The sequence below is a fragment of the Erythrolamprus reginae genome, chromosome 9 (genome assembly GCF_031021105.1).
Source record: "Erythrolamprus reginae isolate rEryReg1 chromosome 9, rEryReg1.hap1, whole genome shotgun sequence".
Classification (NCBI taxonomy): Eukaryota; Metazoa; Chordata; class Lepidosauria; order Squamata; family Dipsadidae; genus Erythrolamprus; species Erythrolamprus reginae.
In genome coordinates this window covers 24,850,760-24,877,266 of record NC_091958.1, presented here as the reverse complement: position 1 = coordinate 24,877,266, position 26,507 = coordinate 24,850,760, and the positions used below count along the sequence as shown (strand labels likewise).

The 26,507-nt window shown below is 44.6% G+C and overlaps 1 protein-coding gene across 1 annotated transcript in view; it reads right to left on the bottom strand.

Moving 5' to 3' along the window:
- The window catches only part of LOC139171963 (phagosome assembly factor 1-like), an 80,956-nt gene extending 54,980 nt beyond the window's left edge, over window positions 1–25,976 (bottom strand). The window contains 3 exon segments of the mRNA XM_070760513.1: window positions 23,309–23,387; window positions 23,389–23,433; window positions 25,950–25,976. Coding sequence (XP_070616614.1) covers window positions 23,309–23,387; window positions 23,389–23,433; window positions 25,950–25,976 — 151 coding nt within the window.
- Between the last annotated feature and the right edge of the window lie 531 nt (window positions 25,977–26,507).

Sequence of the window (26,507 nt, the reverse complement as noted above, 5' to 3'; positions counted from 1 at the left end):
AGTAAGATATCACCAATAGGCAGGGAGCAAGGCCGTATTCTGATTTCACAGAGTGGAAAATTTTAGCATCTCCCAGAAGCCTGGATGTTTTATAGCTTTGTCTTCGACGGATCTCTTTATTACCCGAAGAAAAACACACGCAGGGCGACACAACTGATTTTAGGCTGTGAATTTATTGCCGGGTTTACTGGGTAACTCATGAAATATATATGAAGGAGAGCAAAAAATAATAATAATGGTACAAGAATCCATATTTTTCTTTGGAAATGTCACACGGAATAAAAGCACAGGGGAAAAAAATCTGTTTTGTTGGTAATTTTATTGTTTAATTAGCTATGAGTCCATATTAAAAAAAACGGAATTAAAAACACAGAACATTACTATAAAATGGGACATCCCTATGAAATGGAATAAAAGAAACAGATTAAATAAAAAGTGTAGAGAATGCAAAGCATACTTTGGTATCAGCCTTATCATTTTTATTTATATTTATAGTGCCCCTCATAAAGTGGATTATGAGTTATAAATCAAGCCATACAATTATTAAAATGTTAAAAGTACACAGATTACAATTTATTCCAACCACACCCACATAACGCAAATCCCAACTGGACTGTTTTATTGAAATAAAAGCTGTGTTAGGTGCAATATTTGAATTGCAAATGAAATAATGTTGTTTTAATATAAGGCTCTCAATACATCCTTCATCTAATGCAGTGTTTCCCAACCTTGGCAACTTGCAGATATCTGGACTTCAACTCCCAGAATTCCCCAGCCAGCATTCGCTGGCTGGGAAATTCTGGGAGTTGAAGTCCAAATATCTTCAAGTTGCCAAGGTTGAGAAACACTGATCTAACGTACAAGCTGATCTCTTTCTTAATCAATTGACTTGTTCAACAGGGAAAATCGACCTGTACGTCCCATCTTAGATAAAGCTAAAGGTTCCCCTCGCACATATGTGCTAGTCGTTCCCGACTCTAGGGGGCGGTGCTCATCTCGGCTTCAAAGCCAAAGAGCCAGTGCTATCCAAAGACATCTCCCTGGTCATGTGGCCAGCATGACTATAAATGGCAAAAGCGCACAGAGCGCTGTTACCTTGCCACAAAAAGTGGCCCCTTGCCTTTTTTATGTGCTTTTAAAGGTTGGCAGAAGCTGGGTCAAGTAACGGGAGCTCACCCTGTTACGCGGCACTAGGGATTCGAACCGCCAAACCGCCGACCTTTCGATCAACAAGCTCGGTGTCTTAGCCACTGAGCCACAGCGTCCCATGGCCTCCTTTCTTAGGCAAACCCTGTGGAGTAAATTGTACAGCTCAAACCTCAGACCGGGATCTTATCAAGCACAAAGCAGATATTTGAGGAGAAGAATTTGCTTTTCCAAACTCATCATTTTCAAATCATTTTTCCAAGGAGGAAAAACAGGGATAGAATACAGTGTTCCCTCGATTTTCGCGGGTTCGAACTTCGCGCAAAGTCTATACCACGGTTTTTCAAAAATATTAATTGAAAAATACTTTGTGTTTTTCCCCCCATACCACGGTTTTTCCTGCCCAATGACGTCATATGTCATCGCCAAACATTCGTCCATCTTTAATAAATATTTTTTTTAATAAACTTTAATAAATAAACATGGTGAGTAATAATCTAAATGGTTGCTAAGGGAATGGGAAATCACAATTTAGCGGTTTAAAGTGTTAAGGAATGGGTTGTGATACTGTTCATAGCCAAAAATAGTGTATTTACTTCCGCATCTCTACTTCGTGGAAATTCGACTTTCGCGGGCGGTCTCGGAACGCATCCCCCGTGAAAAGTGAGGGAACACTGTATTGAAATTGATGAAAAAAAGTAAGGTTTAGGTAGGAAAAACAAAATGCACAGGTACAGGAAATGTGGTACCTTGCTCAAGAGTAGTAACTGTGCGAGGGATCTTGGAGTCCTAGTGGACAGCCATTTCAATACGAGACAGACTATAGTTTTAATGCACCATTAACCATAGAACAAATATAGAGGAAATGAAAGGAAAGGTAGAGAAATGGATATTAATAAATTAAGGAGATTTATGTGTATTAGTAAATACGAACCAAAATTGTTACAAATGAATAAGCTGCAAAAACCAATTATTCTGCAATCTAGCAGGTATGTTTATTAAGTTCTGATACCAAAACTACTCTATGTATAAAGCATAATGCTTTATTTTGTTTTGATTGTATGTATGCATGTTTCTTTTTTCTTTTATTTTTCTTTCTTCTGTCAATGTTGTGTTGTTTCTTTTTCTAATGTAAATAATTAATAAAGATATATATATATATTTTTTAAAAAGGAGCCAGCCGTGTGCAGCAGCTGCCAAAAAAGACAACACAGTTCTAGGCTGCATTAACAGAGGGATAGAATCAAGATCACGTGAAGTGTTAATACCACTTTATAAGGCCTTGGTAAGGCCACACTTGGAATACTGCATTCAGTTTTGGTCGCCACGATGTAAAAAGGATGTTGAGACTCTAGAAAGAGTGCAGAGAGGAGAAACAAAGAGGATTAGGGGACTGGAGGCTAAAACCTATGAAGAAAGGTTGCAGGTAGCCCAGTGAAAAGAAGGACCTGAAAGCAGTCTCCCAATATCTCAGGGGTTGCCACAGAGAAGAGGGAGTCAAGCTATTCTCCAAAGCACATGAAGGCAGGACAAGAACCAATGGATGGAAATGAATCAAGGAGAGAAGCAACTTAGAACTAAGGAAAAATTTCCTGACAGTTGGAACAATTAATCAGTGGAACAGCTTGCCTCCAGAAGTTATGGATGCTCCATCACTGGAAATTTTAAAGATGTTTTTAGTATGCCTGTTGACTGAACGTTAATGGAAGTTTTTTTAAAAATCAGAATTTCAAGGATTGTTTTTTATGGATATTAATTGGATTGTCCTACTATTGTCTTTTTGTATATGTTGTGAGCCCCGAGTCCTCGGAGAGGGGCGGCATACAAATCCAATTAAACTTGAAACATGCTGGATAACCATTTGTCTGAAGTGGTGTAGGGTTTCCTGCCTAAGCAGGGGGTTGGATTAGAAGACCTCCAAGGTCCCTTGCAACTCTGTTGTTATTATTATAGAATAGAAAGGTCTGTGGCTTCTCAGTCATCCAGGTCATGGTTGTCTCGAAGGTGCTTTCTCGAAAGGCAACTCAGACTTTGTTTTTACTTGAAAACATTTTGCTTCTCATCCAAGAAGCGTTTTCAGTTTTGACCAGAGGTGAAATGCTCCTGGTTTGCTGGTGGCTGTTGATTTGTTTGTTTGTTTATATATTTATTTATTGTATTTATATGCCACCCCTCTACAAAGACTCTGGCCGGCTTACAACATATTAAAAAAAAACAATAGAAATATCCTAAATCCAATTTTAGGGTTAAAACTAACTAATCTAAAACTCGAGATCCTTAAAAATCAATCCCTCCCATTCAAACAATCAAACGTACATTATATTCCTTAGCAAGGGGACTAACATCTAATGTCCCCAGGCCTGTCGGCACAAATGGGTCTTTAATTTCTTGGAGAAGGCAAGGAGGAAGGAGGTGGTACGAATCTCTTGGGGGAGAGGATTCCAGAAGGATGGAGCCCCCACAGAGAAGGCTCTTTTTCCTCTGGGTCCCGCCAAGTGACATTGTCAAGTTGACGGGACCTGAAGGAGGCCGACTCTGTGGGATCTAAGCGGTCGCTGGGACTCATGCCCAGCATTGTTGAACAGACGATTGCAAAGAGAGTGCGAGGCTCTGCCCACTCACCTGGATGTCACAATTTGGGGCTCTTTTACCTTCTGCGCATGCACAGAACACAAACGGCGGCTTCTGGGTGAGTGGGCGGAGCGTCACACTCCCTTTGCAACCGGCTCTCCAATAACTGGCAGCCACGAGTGAACCGGGAAAATTTCACTCCCAGTTTTGATTAAATGATGAAGAATGGAAGAACTGAAGAAGCCTCTTGGATGAGAAGCATCTTCAAGCAAAAACAGAGGAAGCCCAGTTGCCCCTTTGGAAAAGCACCTTTGAGACCGAACGCATAGAGAAAAATAAGCCCCTGAAAACCTTTTCATTTTAAATTTATTTATTTGTTACATTTATTTTCTTCCTGTCTTGCCGATGGGCGTATAAGCAGATTGTAAAAAAGTAAAAACAGAGAAATGAAAAGCAGGCAAAACATAACAGTGTTAAAGTAATGAAACAGTAAAGATAGACATTGTAATAAGCAATGAAGATATAGTAATATGGGATTAAAAACAGACGAGAGACGAAGCAAGTTGTGCAGGGCGAAGGTGGAGGTCTCATGACAACATTTCTTAATAAAATCATTTGTCTTACAAATAGAGAACTCCATTAAATTAGAGTCTAAAACCACAAAGTTAACAGAGGCTATAAAATTCAAAACAATTTTCCTTGTTTGGGCAAACAAGCGGATTATAATTCAACAAACAAACACAATCTTAGAAAGTTACGAAGTTTAGGTAGTTATTTACCAAGCTCACCTAAATTATATTAAACTAACCACAATATATTTACAATCCCCAAGGTTTGTCACAAACTTCAGAGCATCCCTGCTGTTTGGAAACTGAAAACTGGAAAATTTGACACGCCCTGAACAACAGCATCAGAAGTCCTTGACTTACGGCTACGACTGAAATCAGAATTTCCATTGCTAAGCGAGGCAAGTGATTCCTATCTGAATGTCTATGAATGTCCCTTTGGATGAGAAGTGAAACATCTTCAAAGAAAAACGGTTGCTAAGTGAATGGTGCAGTCTTTAAGCAAATTCAGCTTTCCCACTGACTTGTTCGTAGGAAGCTGTCTGGGAAGGTGATCTCGTGACCCTGGGCAAGTGCCACTATCAAAAATACATGCCAGTAGCCAAGCACCTGAGTTTGTATGGACTTCAACTCCCAGAATTCCCTAACATGGCTGGCTAGAGAATTCTGATCATTGAAGTCCAAACATCTTAAAAGTTGCCCAAATCAGGTGAAACAGTGTTAAGGCCTTTAACCCTATTACTACTTTAAAAAGTTGCATTTGTATATACTGTATAATCATTTCAAATCAAAATAAAGCTATAGGTAGACAATATTAAACTTATAAGTGAAAGAACTTTCACATTTATAATACCATAAAAAAAACCCAAACATCCGACCTTTTTTTTTAAAAAAATGTATTATTTGGGGGATCCAGTAAACCTCAATGATTAACTAATCAGTTAATTTCATTTTTAAATTTTAAGTAGTGTATGTCAGCGTTTCCCAACCGGTGTGCCGCGAAGCCTAGGGAAGCTCCAGCTGGGCGGGGCGCTGCCGGTGGCGGACCGCCGATGCCTCGGACCTGGAGCTCCCACTCGCAGCTGTCCCCCGGCTACTGCCCGTTGCAGCTGTTTCCGGCGCTCTCCTGCTGGGCCCCAAAGGCGGGAAAAAGGAGAGCTTCATTATTCGCGCCTCCTTTTCCCCACCTTCCTTCTTTGGGGCCCAGCAGGAAAGCGCTGGAAACAGAGGCATCTGGCAGTAGCCGGGGGACAGCTGCGAGCACCGTTCCCCGTAAGCTGCCCCCTCTCCTCCTCCTCCTCCGCCACCTCCTGTCTTGGGGCACGATCTGCCCCCTCTCCTCCGCCGCCACTTCCTGCCTTGGGGTGAGCAATCCGGGAGTCCGGGACTGTGTGGCTTTGCGCCATGAAGAGAAAACGGCCGACTTTTCCCTGCTGCCCGAGCCGTTTTCTCTTCATGGTGCAAAGCCACACAGTCCCGGACTCCCGGATCGCTCGCTTCTCCGGTCAGCAAAGCCTTCTGCCCAGGAAAGCGCCGCACATTGAAAAAGTGTGATGCTTTTCCGGCAGCCGGCTTGCTGGCTGGAGAAGCGAGCGATCCGGGAGTCCGGGACTGTGGCTTTGCGCCATGAAGAGAAAACGGCAGCAGGGAAAAGTCAGCCGGGCTAACGGGAGGCGGCGCGTGGCTGGGCGCTGGGGACGTCTGGGAGGGCGAGGGGGCTGATCGCTGCTGCCTCTTAGCTGCAGAGCCGGCTGGCAGAGGCGAAGACAACAGCCGCCGGCTCTCTCCCTCCACTCTCTCCGGCTCTCTCACTTTCTTTTTCTCTCTGTTGCCGGCGTGGTGAACGAGAGAGAAAGAGAGAGAAAAAGGAGGGGAGAGAGAATGAGAGAGAAAGAAAGCAAGAGAGCGAGAGAAAGAGAGGGGGGAAGGAGGGAGAGGGAAAGACATAGAGGGAGGGAAGGAGGGAGAGAGAAAGAGAGCAAAAAAGAGAGGAAGAAAGAAAGAGGGATGGAGAGAGAGAAAGAAGGGAAGGAAGGGAGAGAAAGAGGGAGGGAGAAATAGAGTGAAATGGAGGAAGAGATTTTTTTTGGTCCAAACTTTTCTTTAGCCCCCCCGCCCCCCCCCTCAGTGTTCCCCAGAATTTTGAAAATATGAATAATGTGCCGCGGCTCAAAAAAGGTTGGGAAACACTGGTGTATGTTGTATTTCTTAACACATTTGATATAGTGGCTCTTAATTCCACAATTCACCTAATATTAATCTTCATTTTACTTTTAATTCTTTATAAAATTGGTTAAGCACTGCATCTTTTAAGGATCTCAAAACATCAGGTACCTTGGAGGCTTTTCAAATATCCATACTGCACTGTATAGTTAATGCATATTCCAGCTGTATATATTATCAAAGAAATGTTGTATAGAAATCAAATTCAAGATGTTGCGACACTCAAGGTCTCCAAAATAGCCATTAACAGAATGACTGATTTAAAATACTGATTCCTTGTTTGGTCCAAGCCTTCCAGTAAAACATCTTCCCCACAATTTTCAGATTTGGGTTATCTTAATTTCTGACGAGATTTGCAAATCAAAACACAACTGCTTATTTGTCAATGACCAAATACTGTATATCTGACAACTTCAAAGCAGGAAACTTTCAATATTATTTTTGAGCTAGGATTTCTCTCTAGAAGGCAACATTCTCATCAAAGTATTTGTTCTAAAAGAATATTGATATTAAAATAAAGGCCCAAGGATATTACTGAAAATCTGGAAAGTTAAAGCCAGCTTCATTATGAAGTAGCTTTAGTTTGGTCAAAGATATTTAAGGGCTTAGTTTACCCTAATACATTTTCTTGTTAACTTAATGCTTTTTAAAGTATCTTATTGGGGTTAATACTTTAAAAGTTTAAAGGCATCTCTGCAGGCTATGCTCAAAAATACGAACCAGAGATATTGGAGAACAATTTCTGTTAAGAAGTGTTTGCACAGTGGACTTGTAGTGAAACAAATAAGACACTTGAAGATCAAGTGTTGGCCAACAGCGCATATTATACAAAACTTGTATGCAACCCTCAATAGCCAAACCCAATTCAAGGGTGAAGAAAAATATTTTTCCAAAGTTGACTAAGTCACTCAATCAGCTGCAACTTCCTGGTGCTTTGCCCCCATTTCTCAATGAAGAATTTCATTGTGATGTGTGCAAGGTGCGACTGTCGCAATGACACACAGCAGCCTGGTTGCATTAACAGAGGGATACAATCAAGATCAAGGAAGGTATTAATACCACTCTATAAAACCTAGAACATTGCATCCAGTTTTGGTCCCCAAACCATAAATAAGAGGTTGAGACACAGTGGTTCTCAACCTTTCTAATGCCGCGACCCCTTAATACAGTTCCTCATGTTGTGGTGACCCCCAACCATAGGTCTAACTTGCCAATTCTCCCAACAGAGCTTTAAGCTGATTGGCAGGAAGGTCAGAGGGACACCCTTTCTGTAAAGGCCTGATTGGTCAGATTGTAAAAATATGTTCCAAGGCACCAGAATACAAGCTTTGGGCCCTAACACCAATGGAAATTTGTCTTTTCCCATGGTCTTAGGTGACCCCTGTGAAACGGTCGTTTGATCCCCAAAGGGGTCCTGACCCCCAGCTTGAGAACCACTGCTCTAGAAAGAGTGCAGAAAAAAGCAACCAGGATGATTAGAGGACTAGAGGCTAAAACATACGATGAATGGTTACAGGAACTGAGCATGGCTAGTCTGGTGAAAAGAAGGACCAGGGGAGACATGATAGCAGCCTTCCAGTATTTGAGGGGCTGCCACAGAGAGGAGAGGGTCAACCTGTTTTCCAAAGCACCTGAAGGCCAGACAAGGAAACTAATCAAGAGAGATTCAACCTGGAACTAAGGAGGAATTTTTTTTGACAGTGAGAGCAATCAACTGATGAAACAGAAGTTGCCTTCGGAAGTCGTGAGAGCTTCATCATTGGAAGCTTTCAACAAGAGACAGGACTACCATTTGCCAGAAATGGTGTAGAGTCTCCTGCTTGGGTGGGAGTTTGGACTAGATGACCTACAAGGTCCCTTCCATCTCTGTTAATCTAATCTAAACAAAGGTGTCAAGGTAGAGAAAAGAGGCCCTGATGCCATCTGTTAAATTGGTTGGCCCAGCTTTGTGTTAAATCACAGTATGCTCAGTTTGCCAACTGAGTTAGAACTGGATAGAAGATTCACAAATTGCCCCAAATATATAAAGCATTTCATGGTCTGAAACAGGAAGTTATTTATTTTGTGCCCTCTGTAAGAACATCTATGCAGGTTACATCAACCCATTAGCAGTGAATTTTCCAGGACACTCACTTCCATCCTCTGTGCTGACTGTCAGGTCGGAGGGACTTAATTTCTCTAAATGTCTCTAAATTGCAGCAGAATGCCAGCGGGATTTATACCAGGGTTGATGGACTAGATAATGAACGCTTCCCTGACCTGGTTGGTTTTAGTCACCGTATTAAATGTGTATTAAGTGTTCGGTTAATATTTTTGGTCTCTGACCGTCACAAGGAACTACAGCCGAAGCTGCTCTTGTTGTTAATGATAAAGTCAAGAGCTCGTAGGCTTTTAAGGGCGACCATGGAAGCAGGGAATTGTGGACTCTTTCCATCCCAACCAGGCATAGATAGTCCACGGCTGGCAGCAGTTCATTTAGTGACCGTTTCAGCATTTGTGAGAAACAGGAAATCAAGACAAATGTTTGAGTTCAGATGAGAAACTTAGAAACATAGAAACATAGAAGACTGATGGCAGAAAAAGACCTCATGGTCCATCTAGTCTACCCTTATACTATTTCCTGTATTTTATCTTACAATGGATATATGTTTATTCCAGGCATGTTTAAATTCAGTTACTGTGGATTTACCAACCACGTCTGCTGGAAGTTTGTTCCAAGGATCTACTACTCTTTCAGTGAAATAATATTTTCTCACGTTGCTTTTGATCTTTAGACAGACGATCCTGAATAAATTGAATAAATTGATTTATAAATAAATCCTTGACTTTCAACCATTCAAAGAAAGGAACTTACGACCGTTTTTCACACTTACGACCACTGCAGCATTCCCCATGGTCACATGATCAAAATTCAGACTTTATGACGGTTGCACTCTCCCGGAGCCATGCGATCCCCTTTTGCGACCGCCTGACAAGCAAAGTCAACGGGGGAAGCCCTATTAACAACTTAACAACTATGTTACTAATTTTAAGAACTGCAGTGATTCACTTAACAACTGGGGCAAGAAAAGTCATAAAACGGGGCAAAACCCGCTTAGGAAATGTTTCACTTAATAACAGAAATTTTGGGCTCAACTGTGGTCGTACGTCGAGAACTACCTATACTGACAAAGGTCCCCCATTCACATAAGAAGGAAAAAACTGTGACGCAAATGTGAAAAATAAACTCCAATCACTCTTTCAATAATAACAAATGCAAAGTAGAGCTAAGGAAATATATATATATAAACTAGTAAATATTTGAACCCCCTGCAATTGGTGGTAGTGGTGATGATGGTTATTGTCAGTCGGGTGATGGGCACACGCACTGTGCACTGTTTTATGTTTGTTTTATGTAACCATATTTACAAAATCAATAAAAATATACAGTATTAAAAAAAAAGAAAAGAAGGAAAAACCCCCAGAATTTGCAGATGTAATTTGAGTAAGGACTCCATTTATGTAGCTATGGAATCCGCTCCTCCTAGACTTATGACCACAACTGGAAGCGCAACTTCTGGCACTGAACTGCAACTGTCATAAATATGAACTGGTTGCAAAACCATCCAAATTTTGATCATGTCACTGTGGAAATCACTGCAATAGTCGTAAGTGAAAAACAGCTCTAAGTTACTGTACTTTTCATAGTTTAAGATGCACCTTAGTTTTGGAGGAGGAAAATAGGGGGGAGAAATCTACCTACCAGGTATTTATCTGGCTAGTGTCCTTAGTTTGGTCAGCTTCAGCACATTATTTTATCCCCTGATTTGGGCTGGAAAAAAAACTTCTTCAGAGGGAGTAGGAATGAAAAAAGCCTGCAAGTCTGGAAGAGCAGGGAAGAGCAGGGAAGATCGTTGGGGCTGAAAAAAAAGCTTTATTAATTCAACTTCTATGCCATCCAATCGTGATGCACCCAAATTTTCAGCCTCTTTTAGGGAGGGAAGTGTCTTATACTCTATAAAATATGGTACTTTTTCTGATGTTGTTCTAACTTCAGTCAATAAATGAATGGCGGTAAGTTGAGGACTACCTGTACAGTGGTGATGGGGGCACCCATGCAAGACATGATTCACTTAGCAACTACAGTGATTTATTTAACGACCATGGCAAATAAGGTCTGAGATCACATCGCAATTCGGACATTTGGCAACCGACTCGCATTTACGGCCATTTGCAGAGCCCTATAGCCACTATTTATGCTTTTTGCCAGAGATCGGGATTCTCCAAAATATAATGCTCATTGCAGACCGTAGGTTCATCACTTAACGACCATGGATTCACTTAACAACCATCTTTCAAAAGGAGTGATGATCCAGTTAATGAAGAACAAATTACAACTGCAATTCTGGGCTCAATTACAGTCCTAGGGCAGGAGTCAGCAACCTGTGGCTCTGGAGCTGCATGTGGCTCTGGAGGAGGGGGAACCGGATTTCCGGTTGGCTGCAGAATTGAACAGGGGGCTTCTGGTTAGGACCAGGTAACCCAGAACACTGGAGAATCTTTTTTGCAAATTTCTTTTTGAAGCAACTATAGATCCAGAAATTATTGTGCCATTGTAGAAAGGAGCCTGCAACCCCAGGAAAAGACACACACACACACACACACACACACACACACTTGAGTGGCTAACAGGTGCCTCTTGTGTGTTGTGTGTTGCTGAAGCCACACTGTTGCATAGTCCTAAATAACCTATTGCTGCTAGCTCTTGCTTAACTCATGTTCCTCAAACTGCTTTTCCTGAGAAACCTCTCACCAGTTAGCAAAACATCCCAAGAGTAAAATCTTTCTACGCCTTGTTTCCCTATCTTTGAGATGATTCAAAGCCTTCCACAGCTGGACGACAACCCCAATACAGGCAGTTCTCAATTTATGACCGCAATGGCACCTGAAACCTCTGAGATGGTCATGCCCACTTTCCCTTAGAAAGTCTCTTATATACTGGCAAGGTGTGGCCAGGTGTCTCATAGATCTGTTAATGCCAAGAACTTTTGCTTTTCTTTTCACATATTCCTGTCTAGACCACATTCTCCTGACTCTTGCATCTAACAGGGGGTCCTCCTCCTTTAATTCCCCATCATCCTCTGACTCACTAAGTCCCATAATTGTTCAGTGTTCGCCCTAGAACAAGGATAGAAGCATCAGCCTGAAGATGACGAGTGGGACCTTGTCGAAACATCACCAGAAATCTCTGAATCCTACATGGGAAGAAACCTGAATATGCCAAGACTTTCATACCTGTACCCAGGAAAATCTACAAAAACAAATACACACACACGCACATATTCACAGTAATTCCTCGCTACTTCACGGTTCATCTTTTGCAGATTCGCTACTTCATGGGTTTTCAAAGGGGGCTTAAATCCAAATACTCGTTAAATACATAAAAACTATCTTTCCTCTACTTCACGGAAATTCGTTTTTCACGGGTGGTCTTGGAACACATCCCCCACGAAAAACGAGGGATCGCTGTATTCCTGATGTGGCATAGAGTTCTTTGGGTAGCAACTTAACCAAGAGTCCCAGCACTGTAACACCCCCAATACATACTACATAAACAGAGATGGGATTCCTGTAATTTCCCCTATTAGTTTGCCCATGTAAGTGTGCGCCTGTGCTCACTTCGGTCACGCATCTTCTGCACATGCATGTGGCCTTTTGCACATGCACTTTGCTCACACGTGCCGCTTGCACGCATGTGCCCGGCTTGAAAACATGGCTAAATAGGACGACATAGCACCAGGGCGGGTGGGCACACCCCTCAGATTGCTACCACCCGTTTGCCTGAACCGGCCAAATCGGCTAAATACCACTTCTGTATATAAACATAACCTATTTTTCGGAGGACAGTATAAGACACACCTTTTCCCTCCCTAAAAGAGGCTGAAAATTTGGGTGTGTCTTATATGCGGAATTTAGCTTTTTTTTTTAAGCTTTTTTTTCCAGTCCTAACTAAGTGCTAACAATCTTCCCAGCTTTTACCTTGCAAGCTTTTTCATTGCTACTCTCTGCAAAGAATGTTTTCCAAGTCTTTGAAGTTTTTTTTCCATTGCTTTACTTGCTCTGAAAGTTTCTTTTCAGCCCTAACCAGGTGCTAGCAATTTTCCCAGCTCTTACTGGCTTGCAAGCTCTTTCATTATTACTCTCTCAGAATAAGGATTTTTTAAAGCCCTAACCATGAGATAAAATATTGTGCTGAAGCTAACCAGACTAAGGATGCCAGCCAGATGAATATCTCGTAAACAGATTCTTTTCCCCATTTTCCTCCCCAAAAACTCAGGTGTGTCTTATACTCAGGGCACCTTATACAGTGATACCTTGCCTTACAAACCCCTCTTCATACGAACTTTTCGTGATACGAGCCCGGGACTTAAGATTTTTTTGCCTCTTCTTCCGAACTATTTTTGTCATGTCCCTGGCAACAACAGGGGGCGCTAGTTTGGCGGGAACAAGGTTGGTTTCCTATTGGTTGCTCAATAAGTATAAATAACCTGTCAGGGTGTATTGTTCTCAGTTCCCTGACTGAGGTTCTGTTATGTTAATAAAGCTGTGTTGCTGCATCTACCGTATCTTGGGGCCATTCACTATAATTTTCACCTTACGAACCCAAGCTGTCGCGGCTGGGATGCCCTGCTTCCGGACTTCCATTGTCAGCCAAAGCGCAAGGATTTCCCTGAGGCTCCCCGCGCTGGGAAACCCCACCTCCGGACTTCTGTTGTCAGCCGAAGCATGGGGATTCCCCTGAGCTCCCCTCACTGGGATTCAAAGCAGCGCCGGCAAAAATGAAGGGCGTTTTTGTCTTCTGGAGAGCCTCCAAGAGGATGGGAGAGGGTGTTTTTGCCCTCCCTGGGCTCCAGGAGAGCTTCTGGAGCCTGAGGAGGGTGAAAAACGGGCCTACTGGGCCCACCAGAAGTTGGGAAACAGGCTGTTTTTGGCCACCAGAGGACCTCTGGGGGAGCAAGGGGAGGCAATTTTCACCTTCCCCAGGCATTGTATTATGGGTGTGGAGACTCGCACAGGCACGATAGTACAGTGGTACCTCAAGATACGAACCCCTCGTCTTACGAACAACTCGAGATACGAACCCGGGGTTCAGAAAAAATTTGCCTCTTCTTACGAACTTTTTTCATGTTACGAACACCAAACCCGAACTTCCGGGTTGGCTTCGGGAGGTTGCTGGGAAGCCCCCCAGCCCGGCTGTCACCTTTTAAAACAGCCGTGCAGCTCCCCAGCAGTCTCCGAAAGCGATTTGCTCTCCATGTGTCCTCAACCTTTCACAGAGGGTTTTTCACCTCTCCTCTTCCCAGTTTGCTCTCCATGTGTCCTCAACCTTTCACGGAGGGTTTTCCACCTCTCCTCTTCCCAGTTTGCTCTCCATGTGTCCTCAACCTTTCACGGAGGGTTTTTCACCTCTCCTCTTCCCAGTTTGCTCTCCATGTGTCCTCAACCTTTCACGGAGGGTTTTCCACCTCTCCTCTTCCCAGTTTGCTCTCCATGTGTCCTCAACCTTTCACGGAGGGTTTTCCACCTCTCCTCTTCCCAGTTTGCTCTCCATGTGTCCTCAACCTTTCACGGAGGGTTTTCCACCTCTCCTCTTCCCAGTTTGCTCTCCATGTGTCCTCAACCTTTCACGGAGGGTTTTCCACCTCTCCTCTTCCCAGTTTGCTCTCCATGTGTCCTCAACCTTTCACGGAGGGTTTTCCACCTCTCCTCTTCCCAGTTTGCTCTCCATGTGTCCTCAACCTTTCACGGAGGGTTTTCCACCTCTCCTCTTCCCAGTTTGCTCTCCATGTGTCCTCAACCTTTCACGGAGGGTTTTCCACCTCTCCTCTTCCCAGTTTGTTCTCCATTTGTCCTCAACCTTTCACGGAGGGTTTTCCACCTCTCCTCTTCCCAGTTTGCTCTCCATGTGTCCCCAACCTTTCACGGAGGGTTTTCCACCTCTCCTCTTCCCAGTTTGCTCTCCATGTGTCCCCAACCTTTCACGGAGGGTTTTTCCACCTCTCCTCTTCCCAGTTTGCTCTCCATGTGTCCTCAACCTTTCAAGGAGGGTTTTCCACTTCTCCTCTTCCCAGTTTGCTCTCCATGTGTCCCCAACCTTTCACGGAGGGTTTTCCACCTCTTGAAAGGGTTTTTTTTTGGTTGCACGGATTAATTGACTTTACATTGTTTCCTATGGGAAACAATGTTTCGTCTTACGAACCTTTCGTCTTACGAACCTCCTCCTTGCACCAATTAAGTTCGTATCATGAGGTATTATTCATTAGATTTGTATGCCGCCCCTCTCTGTAGACTCGGGGCGGCTAACAACAGTAAAAAGACAACATAAACAAATCTAATATTAAAAAATCTAAAAACCCCAATTTAAGAGATCTGTCGTACATACAGTCATGCCACACATAAATTTTATAAGCCTAGGGGAAGGGAATATTTCAATTCCCCCATGCCTGACGACAGAGGTGGGTTTTTAAGAGCTTACAAAAGGCAAGGAGGGTGGGGGCAACTGTGATATCTGGGGGGAGTTGGTTCCATAGGGTCGGGGCCGCCACAGAGAAGGCTCTTCCCCTATAGTGTGTGCGCGCACAGTTTTGGCACCTGAGGGAAAACAGGTTCACCATCACTGACATAGGGCAATACTTGCATGCCCTCCGATATGGTTCCCTGTGCCACCTGTGGCATGTGTGCCATAGGTTCACCATCACAGGCCTAAAGAAAGCTGCTCCAGGATCTACAGAAACCACTTGCTTAATGTCTGTTTGGAGTTGCAACAAATTGAAAAAAGTGACTCGTGACAATTTCTGACACCACCATCGCAGCATCCTCACAATCACATGATTGACAACTAACTCAGATTTATGACGGTTGCAGTTTTTTGCGAATTTCTGATAAGCAAAGTCAACGGGGAAGCCATATTCACTTAACAACAGTGTTACAGCGCATTACATTAGAGTTTTTAGTTGTATTTTACGTTATTGGATTTGTGCTACATGCTTATGTTTATATCTATTCTGTGAGCCACCCCGAGTCTTCAGAGAGGAACAGCATACAAATCTAAATAATAATAATAATAATAATAATAAGAAGAAGAAGAAGAAGAAGAAGAACAGCAACAACTTAACAACTGCCGCCACTCACTTAACCCTGGTGGCAAGCAAGGTTGTAAAATGGGACAACATTCACTTAACAACTGTTTTGCTTAGCAACAGAAATTTGGGGTGTCGTAAGTTGAAGACTAGCTGTAGAATAAACAGAAAAAGTTTCAGCCAAGCCCGGCCAGTTTAGAACCACAGGAAAACCAAAATTGAGGTGTTGTGTTTTACAACTGCCTTGCCAAGGGATAAAGCCCCAAGTCAGCTTCTTTCCTCCACAAGACATCAATGCTGACCACCGCAGAAGCAACACAGAAGAGCAAACAGTGATTAAAATGCAGATAAAAATAGAACAATGCGTATGAAATTAAAACAGGATGCTAAGCGAATAAAATGGCTTTTTTCCCCTGGAGCTGAAGAAGACACAAGTGAGGAGGAAACGGGAAATTACCCCATTCTGACATATGTAGAAAAGCGTCAATGTAGATAAATAAGGGAGAAGTTGATCTGTTAATAATTCTGGAAGTTGAAGTCCACCCATTTTGAAGAACCTAGGCAAGGAAAAACCCGAAGTAAATCTACAGACAGACTTAATAGCAGGAACTGTGAGAAATCTCGGTCTTAGTAGACAACCAGCAAAATATGAGCTAGCAGTGTGCAGCGACAGCCAAAAAAGCCAACACAAACCTAAGTTGCATTAATAGAAGGATGCAATCAAGATCAACAGAGGTACCATACTAATTTCACTCTATAAGCCTTATTAAGTCCACACCTAGCATCCAGTTTTGGTCACCACACTATAAAAAAGATGTTGAGGCTCTAGAAAGAGTCCAAAGAAGAGCAACCAGGATGATTAAGGGACTGGAGGCTAGAAACATATGAAGAACAATTACAGGAACTGGACATGGCTGCTCTAGTGAAGGGAGACACCGCAACAGTCTTCAGAAACTACTTATATGGCTATTTTAAACCATCTGCTAGCAAAATTTGATTTTCTCCAACTTTTCCCTTTTTTATCCTTTTTTTTCACTCCTTCCTCCCTGATTTGAGGGGCTGCCACAGAGAGGAGGGGGTCAAGCTATTTTCCAAAGAACCTGAAGGCAGGACAAGGAATAATGGATAGAAACTGATCAACTGATTCAACCTGGAAAATAAAAAGTTTTCTGACAATGAGAACAATCAACCAATGGAATAAACATGCCTTCGAAAGTTGTGGGAGCTTTATCACTTGGAAGAGATTGGACTGCCATTAATTAAAATTGGGGAGGGTCTCCTGGGGGGGAAGGGGTTGGACTGGATGACCTCCAAGGACCCTTCCAACTCTGTTAATCTAATCTAAACCAAGCTGTCAAGGTAGAGAGACGCTGCCCTGATGCAATCCATCATCCAAAGGATACAACTGGGTGGGAGGATTTCACTCAACTATGTAACCCTCCCTCCTCTGCCTTTGGGTAACAAAGTGAAGAAATCTAGAGGTTTAAGGCAGCCTTCATTAGCATCCTAGGCAAGAAGAACATTCTGTTTAACCCAGGCATCTAACCCAGATAGACTAAACTTTTAAAAGCAGCTGTGGTGTGGAAATAAAAGTAACTGGGACTGCCAATTTGGTCATCAAGTGAAGCAGTCGCTCAATAACACCACAACTGTATTTTTGACGTTTCCTTTGACATAGGCCATAAAATGTGAAGATTGCTCAAAAAGCTACGTTTCCAAAACCACTTGTGAACGGTCGCTAAATGAGGCACTCACTAAACAGAAACTACTTATATGGCTATTTTAAACCATCCGCTAGCAAAATTTGATTGTCTCCAACCTTTCCATTTTTTATCCTTTTTTTCCCACTCCTTCCCTCCCTGATTTTTCCCATTTGAATTATTTTTCTTGTGACATAAGCAGTCCTTGATTTGTGACCATGCATTTAGTGGCATGGCCGTTTTTCACACTTACGACCATTGCAGACCATTGCATGGGCACGTGATCAAAATCCAGACACCTGGCAACTGACCCATACTTATGACGGTCACACATGTGACCCCCTTTTATGACCTTCTGACAAGGAAAATCAATGGGGGAAGCCAGATTCACTTAACAACAGTGGTGCTAGCAACTGCAGTGGTTCACTTGGCAGCTGTGGCAAGAAAGGTCTTAAAACAGAGCAAGCCTCACTTAACAACTGTCTTGTTTAGTAATGGAATTTTTGGGACTCAGTTGTGGCAAGTTAACGATGACCTATATTTCATTTTTCATTGATTCTCCAGAAAGTTGTGGAAGAAAAAGTAAATGCAAATATTAATTGTTAAGTTGCTTTTCGATCACCATTGTAACTGTAGTTGGTCACTAAACAAGAACAGCATGTATGTGATTAGCATTTCACTTCACCTCAAATAAAGTCCCCAGCAGACACTCCAGGCATAAAAATAACCCAGGTTTCAAAGCGACCCAATAAGAAATTCTGGTAATGCAAATTCAATACTGAAACCAAGACGAAAGTATATTAGATTCTTCCTTTCAGTCGTGGGTTTCTAAAATTATTTTTCGTCCTGTTTCTCCCTCTAACAAAACTGTTCATAAGGCTAAACTGTTCGAGCATTTTACAACCTTTGTTTGGCTGGAGTTGTTAAGTGAATCAATGCAGTTGATAAATGAAGTTACATGGTCGTTAAGTGAATTGGGCTTCTCCCTTAACTTTGCTTGTCAGAAGGTTGCAAAAGGGGATCACATGACCCTGGGACACGGCAACGGTTGTAAGTCTGAACCAGCTGCCCAGCATCTGAATTTTGATCACACGGCCATGGGGAAAGCACCAAGGTCATACGTGTGAAAAATGGCCATATAAGTCATTTTGATCTGGGCTGTTGTAACTTGAAATGGTCATTAAACGAACAGTGTTAAGTCAAGGACTACATTCCATTTTCTCTTTTAAAGAGTGCTAAGATTAATTTGGTATGTACTGTATATTTGTTTGATTGGATAGTTGGTCGGGTTTTAAAATGGGTTTTTACTGTTTTTAGTAGTTATTATTTGACTTTTTAACTATAGTATTGTATTTATTGTTATAAGCTGCCCTGAATCCCATGGGATTGAGTGGCATAGAACAGTGTTTCCCAACCGGTGTGCCGCGGCACACTGGTGTGCCGTGAGACATGGTCAGGTGTGCCATGAAGAAATAAGCTCAGCTTCTGGTCTCGCAACTTTTTGCGAAGAGAAAAAAGTTACGAGACCGGAAGCTGAGCTTGCTTCTTTGCGCCTTCCAAGTTTTCCAGCAGCTGCGGCGCCCCGCCCAGCTGGAGCTTCCCTGTCAGCAGGTGAGCTTTGGGGCTTGGTGGGAGGGCAGCGGCAGCAGGAGGGTGGTGCGCAGCGGGAGGGTGATGGCGGCGGCAGCGGCGGCGGGCAGGAGCCATGCCGTGGGGCGGTGGCAGGGTGGTCCCTCTCTCTCCCCCTCTCTTGCTTTCTCTTTCTCTCCCCCCTCAGGGAGATCAGCTCCCCGTCAGGGAGATCAGCTGTGAGGCGGAGCTCCGGAACAGAGGAACAGAGGCACCGACGGCGGCGGCTGGAAATGCTGGAATTGCGTGGCTGGCACTTGCCTGCTGGCTGGACCAGGACGGAGGCTCAAGCCCCACGTCCATGCCCAGCGCAACGCCAGAAATGTACGGCGTCTAGCCACCGCCGTCTGTGCCTCCGTTCTGGAGCTCCGCTTCACAGCTGATCACCCTGCCGTCGCCCCACGGCTACTGGGAGAAAGAGAGAGGGAGAGAGGGGGGAGAGAAAGAGAAAGCAAGAGAGGGAGAGAGAGAAAGAGAGAGGAAGAGAGGGGGGGGGAGAAAGAGAGAGAAAGATATAGCGAGAGGGAGAGAGAGAAAGGGAGGGAGAGAGGGGGGAGAGAAAGAGAGAGAAAGAGATAGCAAGAGAGGGAGAGAGAGAAGGAGAGAGGGAGAGAGGGGGGAGAGAAAGAGATAGCAAGAGAGGGAGAGGGAGAGAGGGGGGGAGAGAGAAAGAGATAGCAAGAGAGGGAGAGAGAGAAAGAGAGAGGGAGAGAGGGGGGAGAGAAAGAAGGAGAGAGAGGGGGTAGAGAAAGAGAGAAAGCAAAAGAGAGAGAGAAAGAGAGATAGCAAGAGAGAGGGAGAGAGGGGGAGAGAAAGAGAGAAAGCAAAAGAGAGAGAGAGAAAGAGAGATAGCAAGAGAGAGAAAGAGAGAGGGAGAGAGGGGGAAGAGAGAAAGAGAGAAAGACAGCAAGAGAGAGAAAGCAAGAGAGAGAGAGAAAGAGGGGGGAAGGAGGGTGAGGGAAAGACAGAGAGAGGGAAGAAGGGAGAGAAGGAGGGCAAAAAAGAGAGGAAGGAAGGGAGAAACAAAGAGAGATGGAGAGAGAGGGGAAAGAAAGAGGAGGGAAGGGAGAGAGAGAGAAAGAGGGAGAGAGAAAAATAGAGCGAAAGGGAGGAAGAGAGATATTTTTTGTCCAAAATTTTTTTTACACCCCCCCTCCCCGCTCAATGTTCCCCAGGATTTTGTAAATGTGAATAATGTGCCGCGGCTCAAAAAAGGTTGGGAAACACTGGCATAGAAGTCAATTAAATTATATTAAATTATATTAAATTAAGAAGATAAGGATATTGGCCAGTCCAAGAATATTCAGCATAGTACCTTGACCTTTTAATTTTTTTTTACATCCAGTGTTTTTAAGTTTCGATATTTTAATTTCTTTACCACCCAGAATCTCTCTGCGATGGAGATGACCTCTTTCCAAGGATTCACTTGGGTTCAAGTGAAGTTATGGGAGCTTCATCACTGGAGGCTTTCAAGAAGAGAGTGGACTGCTATCGGTCAGAAATGGTGTAGGGCAGAGGTCTTCAAACTTGGCAACTTTAAACAAGTGAAACAATGCATCTTTTATTTTCAATATAATTTAATTAAGGTGGATTTGTAGATACAGCTTTTTTGAAAAAAAAAGTTTTATTTATTAATTTTTTCATATTTAAAACATCACGATAATTTTAACAAATAGCTGGGTGGAGAATTTTAGAAGTTGAAGTTCACAAAGTTGTAAAGTTTGAAGTCCTCTGGTGTGGGGTGTCCTCCTTGGGCGGGGGGTTGGACTAGATGACCTACAAGGTCCCTTCCAAGACTTGTGAATCTGCTAAATGATCTTCCATTTTGGGTCCTAAACATATACTAATCCTAAACTATCTATTACTACTTTCCCCCTAGGCCTTACAATTTACGTATGGTATGTTTGTTTGTTTGTATGTATGTTTGGTTTTATAATAAGGGTTTTTTTTTAGTTGTTTAGTATTGGATTGTTACATGCTGTTTTTTGTCACTGTTGTTAGCCGCCCCGAGTCTGCGGAGAGGAGCGGCATACAAACAAACAAACAAACAAACAATATAAATAAATAAATAAATAAATCTCTCTCTCTCTCTCTCCATCCTAAGATAAAATACAGAAAATAGTATAAGGGCAGACTAGATGGACCAGGTCTTTTTCTGCCATCAATCGTCTATGTTTCTAAACAAATAACTCCATCAACACTGTCAAACTAATCTATTACTACTAATTTTTTCTCATCATTCCTGTCACCCATCTCCTCCCACTTAGGACTGTATGACTGCAACCTGTTGCTTGTATCCTTAAGATTTTTATTAATATTGTTTCTCCATTGCTTATTTGACCCCTATGACAATCATTAAGTGTGGTACCTCCTGATTCTTGACAAATGTATCTTTTTCTTTTATGTACACTGACAGCATATGCACCAAAAACAAATTCCTTAATTGATAGAAGAATTCTATCTTCTATCTATTTCAAAGTCAGGATCGGATCACTTCCTCTGCCTTTCTTTCCACCCTGGGAGGCCACCAAGAAAGCTGGTGAGAAAGCTTTGAGTAAAAACTCAAACTCGCCCTTCCTGGAACCCAACAGCTGTCATCCTCACCGCTTCTTCTTGGCATCCCGGCTGCCAGTTTCTCTCCGAAATACGGCACCCGGAGCAGAATGTGGAAAAACACCCCATCATCTCTTTTTAGACCAGGCTTCCCACAAGGCCCTGTGCCAGGTGATCTGAGCAACACCCATGTGATGGCTGATACATGTTGCTAAACACGCCGGAGTCCCAAAAGCCAAACCAAAACAGAACACGACCCCTTGTAAGGACAGGCCAAGAGAAGGCAGGAAGCCGTCTTAAAATACTTTAGCAGAGTTTTGCAAAAGGAAAAGAAGACTAAAAAAAACCACAAACCAAACAAACGAAAAAAAATATCCTAGCCTCAGGATAAGTTCAGTGAGGTGATAATTTTACCACATGCAGGCAGGAAAGATGGCAAAATATACCCCCATCTTAGCTTTACTTTCTTTTATTACTTTATACAGGTAGTCCTCGACTTACAACAGTTCATTTAGTGACGGTTTGAAGTCACAAAAAAGTGACGTATGACTTGTTTTTCACATGTGGTCCCTTCTGATGAGCCGAGCCAATGGGGAAAGCCAGATTTATTCAGTAACCACGTTACTAATTTAACAACTGTAGTGATCCACCTAACAACTGTATCAAGGTCGTAAAATGCGGTAAAATTCGCTTAACCAATGTCCCACTTGGGGACAAAAATTCAGGACTCAACACAGGACTACCTGTATTTTCAAAGTGCATTTCAAATGTATACTGTACATACATATAAAAACTTTTAAAACCGTTGTGTTAGATCTCCACTTTGCAAAACGCTAAAAATGGGGAAGTTTAAAGCAACTTTTTTCAAGCTTAGCCAATTTAAGCAGGATGGACTTCAACTCCCAGGATCCTCCAACCAGCCATGCTATGAATTCTGGGAATGGAAGTCCACCAGCTTAATAAAGATACTGAAATGGAGAAAGATTAGTTTAAAGCAGTAATCGCGAACCTTTTTTGGCTTCTATGCCAAAAAGGTGGGTGCGTGTGTGCTAGCACCCATTCCCTCCACCCCCCCCCATGCTTGTGCACTCTCCGCGCTGCTCCTGCACATGCGCACAATCCCTCCACTCCCCACACTTGCGCACAGGCCTCACTGAAGCCTGGGACAGTGAAAACGCAGCCAAACGCACAAACCAGAAGTTCAGAAAATGGACTTCTGGTTTTTGCGTTGTGCTGTTTTTTGCACTCTGGAGGCTTCCGGGAAGCTTCCTGAAACCCTGGAGCGTGAAAAACAGCCCAATGGGAAAACCGGAAGCCCGTTGGATTGTTTTTCGTACTCTGGGGCTTCAGGGAGGGTGAAACGGCCACCCCCAAGGTCGAAAATCAGCTGGCTAGCACGCGCATCAGCTGACACAGGGCAAAGCCTCATGTGCCCTCCGATATGGGTCCATGTGCCACCTGTGGCAGGTGTGCCATAGGTTCACATCAGGGTTTTAAAGGTTCCCGGTCAATTACTTAAGTGTAAGCTTCCAAACAGCCCTGGAGATGAGTATTCCCCTTCAAATAGATGGGTTGGTCAAGACTGAGATTCCCTCCACCCACAGATGGTGCTCTGTTGGTAGTGGATGATGGGATTGAAGTCCAACCCAGTGAAGAAACATGAAAATGTTGGGGCCAATGAATGCTTCTTCCAACCTTTTCTCTCTTCCCCTGCTAATTCTGGGAGGAAATGACTGTTTCTTCTCCTTTTTCTCCCTAATCCTGGGAGGAAAGCCCCACAGGGCAGGGATCCGGTACTTACCCAGGGTGAATTCCCATTGTTCATTCCCAAGAGATCGTTCGGGCAGCACTTCTAAATCTAGCATTGGTTTAAACAGAATGGCCCGGCTGCCTTTCGCTGGTTCCCGATGCGAACCGTAGTTTGTCCTGATAGACAGGAGAGAAAGGGTAGGTCATCCTCGCTTCTCATTTTCAGGTCTCACCCCAAATTCACCCCAAAATAAAGCCCTACATTGCTTAGGACCAGATTATTTACGGGACCATCTCCTGCCTCACACATCCCAGCAACTGACTAGATCCCACAGAGTCAGCCTTCTCCGGGTCCCGTCAGCCAAACAGTGCCGGCTGGCGGGATCACGAGGAAGGGCCTTCTCTATGGTAGCTCCGGCCATCTGGAACCAACTCCCCCCCAGAGATTCACACCGGCCCCACCCTCTTGGCCTTCTGAAAGGCCTTAAAAAATTCAACTTTGCTGGGCAGGCCTGGAGCCCGAGCGATAACACTCTGCTCTGGCCAGTAGGATGCTAGTAGTTATGGATGAGCGATGAACAAATGGTTTTTTAATAATTGGGGTTTAAAACTTTGTATTCTTGTTTTATTTCTGTATGCCACCGTGAGTCCATTAGGGGAAGGGCGGTCCATAAATTTAAACAAAACAAAACAAACAATAGCCATAGTGTTAATTATTAGATTTGTATTTATATTGTGTTATTGTTGTTGTGAGCCGCCCTGAGTCTCCAGAGAGGGGCGGCATACAAGTCTAATAAATTATATTATTGTTGCCATTGTTATTGTTGTTATTATTATTATATAAATAAATTCCCATTTCTATCCTGGCAATCCTGTGGCTCCTTTCTTCACAAGAACCTTCCTTTTCACACACACACACACACACACACACACACACATCCTTAAGATCTCTGTTTAAAGAGCAGGAGAAAATCCCCAAGCCCTTTAAAGATGCGGTTATCTTGCAGCAGGCAGGCGAATCCCATCCTATTCCTTTCCTTTGTGGGAAGCCAGACAACAGAGATTGTGTTCACAAGTGACAGGCCGATAGATAATCTGTCTTGTTTGTTCTCTCCTCTTCCTCCCTCCCCTCCCCGGTCCCATTTGTCCCTCTGCCAAGAGTCAAAGTGAATCTAATCGATGGCTCCCCTGCCTGCCTGCCTGCCTGCCTGCCTGCCAAAGTTTGGCATAATCTTCTTCCCCAATCATGGACATACCCAAAAAGCAGAGAGGGGTTTCCCCAAGAGGTGGACAAAAACAACCCTCCCCCCATGGGCCCAGATTACTTAGCGGGGGACGTTCGCGCACCCATCCGGACCCACAAGTCTTGAGTCCCACAAGTCAAATCCAGGGAAAGGGGCAGATTCCACTCCACCTTGGTATGTTCATGCCAGGAGGTGCCAGGAGCCTGACCGTCTTGAAAAAGTCATGCATGTCCCACCCACCCCACCAAAAAAGATAGGAAGACAGGTCCCAGCAGCCTGCCTGAGAGAGGGGGGAGGGGAAAAAGAGACAGTGAGGAGGGAGGGAAGGAAGGAGAGAGGAGAGAGAGAGAGAGAAAGGGAGAGGGAGAAAGAAGAGAGGAAGAGAGAAAGAAAGGGAGAGGGAGAAAGAGGCAGTAGGGGGGGAAGAAAAAGATAGAGGGAGAGAGGGGAGAGAAAGAGGTGGGAGGAAGAGGGGGAGAGGGAAAAAGAGAGGGATGGAGAAAGAGGAAAGAGAGAGAGGCAGGAGAGGGAGAGAGAGAAAGATAGAGGGTGTGAGGGAAAAGAGAAAGGAGAAAGAGAGAGGGAGAAAGAAGAAAGAGAGGGAGAGAAAGGAAGAGGGAGAAAGAGACAGTAGAGGGGAAAAGAAAAAGATAGAGGGAGAGAGGGGGAGACAGAAAGAGAAAGAGAGGTGGGAGGGAGATAGAAGAGAGAGGCAGGAGAGGGGGAGAGAAAAAGATAGAGGGAAAGAAGGAGAGAGGAGAAAGAGAGAGGCAAAGGGAGAGGAAGAAAGAGAAGCTGGAGGGAGGGAGAAAAAGATAGGGGGAGAGAGAAGAATGCTGGGGATTCTAGCTTTCCCACACCTGGAGGACACCCCCTCCTTCTCTCCCCTGAGAAGGATGAGGAGGGGAAGGGGGGATGCTATCTATAGGCTTAATCCCCTCCTGGACTCATTGTGTGTGTGTCTTAGCAGGGACAATAGCCCCCCACCCTCAAAGACACCCCCCTCCCAAGAAGCCCACCCAGGGGCCCAGGAAGGGCCCTCCTCCCTTCGTCTTATGTAAGCACGGGGCTGCTTCGCCCCAGGGGCCCTCCCCCCCAAAGAGGGGTCTGGCCCAACACAGGCCTCCCCTCTTATGGGGAGGGGGCTAGCTCCAGTCTTCCTCCCCCCGGCTGCCTTCCTCCAACCTCCGGAGGTTCGGGAAGCGGCTGGGAACGATGGGGGGTGTAGTGCGGGAGGGGAGGAAGGGCCCCTTGAAGCCCCCTCAGAGGAGCCCCCCCTCCCGGCGCCTCCCGCCCCACAGTGTGAGGGGGGCCCCTCCTTGCAGCCCCGCAAAGGCGCCCGGAAGGACCCCTCCCCGCCCTGTCCCCCCCTCCTCGGCAGCGCCCTCCCCTCCCTTCCCGGGGGTCGCTGCTGTCCGGGCGGGGGCGGCGGGGCTGCAACTCACTCACCTCACTTGCGGCTGCCGCAAAAAGCATGAAAATCGCCGCCGCCGCCAGCCCAGCAGGGGAGGGGAGGGAGGTAGGGAGGGGAGGAGGAAGAGGAGGGGAGGGAGGGCCCGCGCCTGCGCGCTAGGAGGGCCGGCCGCGGAGAGAGCCCCGCCCCAACTCAGGGGCGCTCCGCCTCTTCCCTTCGGGGAGGAGGACTCTGCGCATGCTCAGAGGGTTTCTTTCGCCCTGTGCGGTGGGGGGGGCGAATAAAGAGCTCTGCACATGCTCAGAGGCCACCCCATCTCTTCTTCCCAGTGGAAAGGAGACGCGTTTCTCTTCCTCCCCCCGCAATGGGAAAGCCCTCGGGGGAGGAGGGAGAAGTCTGCGCATGTTCAGAACCCTCCGCCCTCGGAGGGGGGGAGAAGTCTGCGCATGCTCAGAAGTCTCTTCCATGCCTACCATCCCTATCTTACTGTCCTATCATCCTCATTTATCTGTATTTGTTTTGCTTAGAATAGAATAGCATAGAATAGAATACTGTAGAATAGAATTTTATTGGCCAAGTGTGATTGGACACAC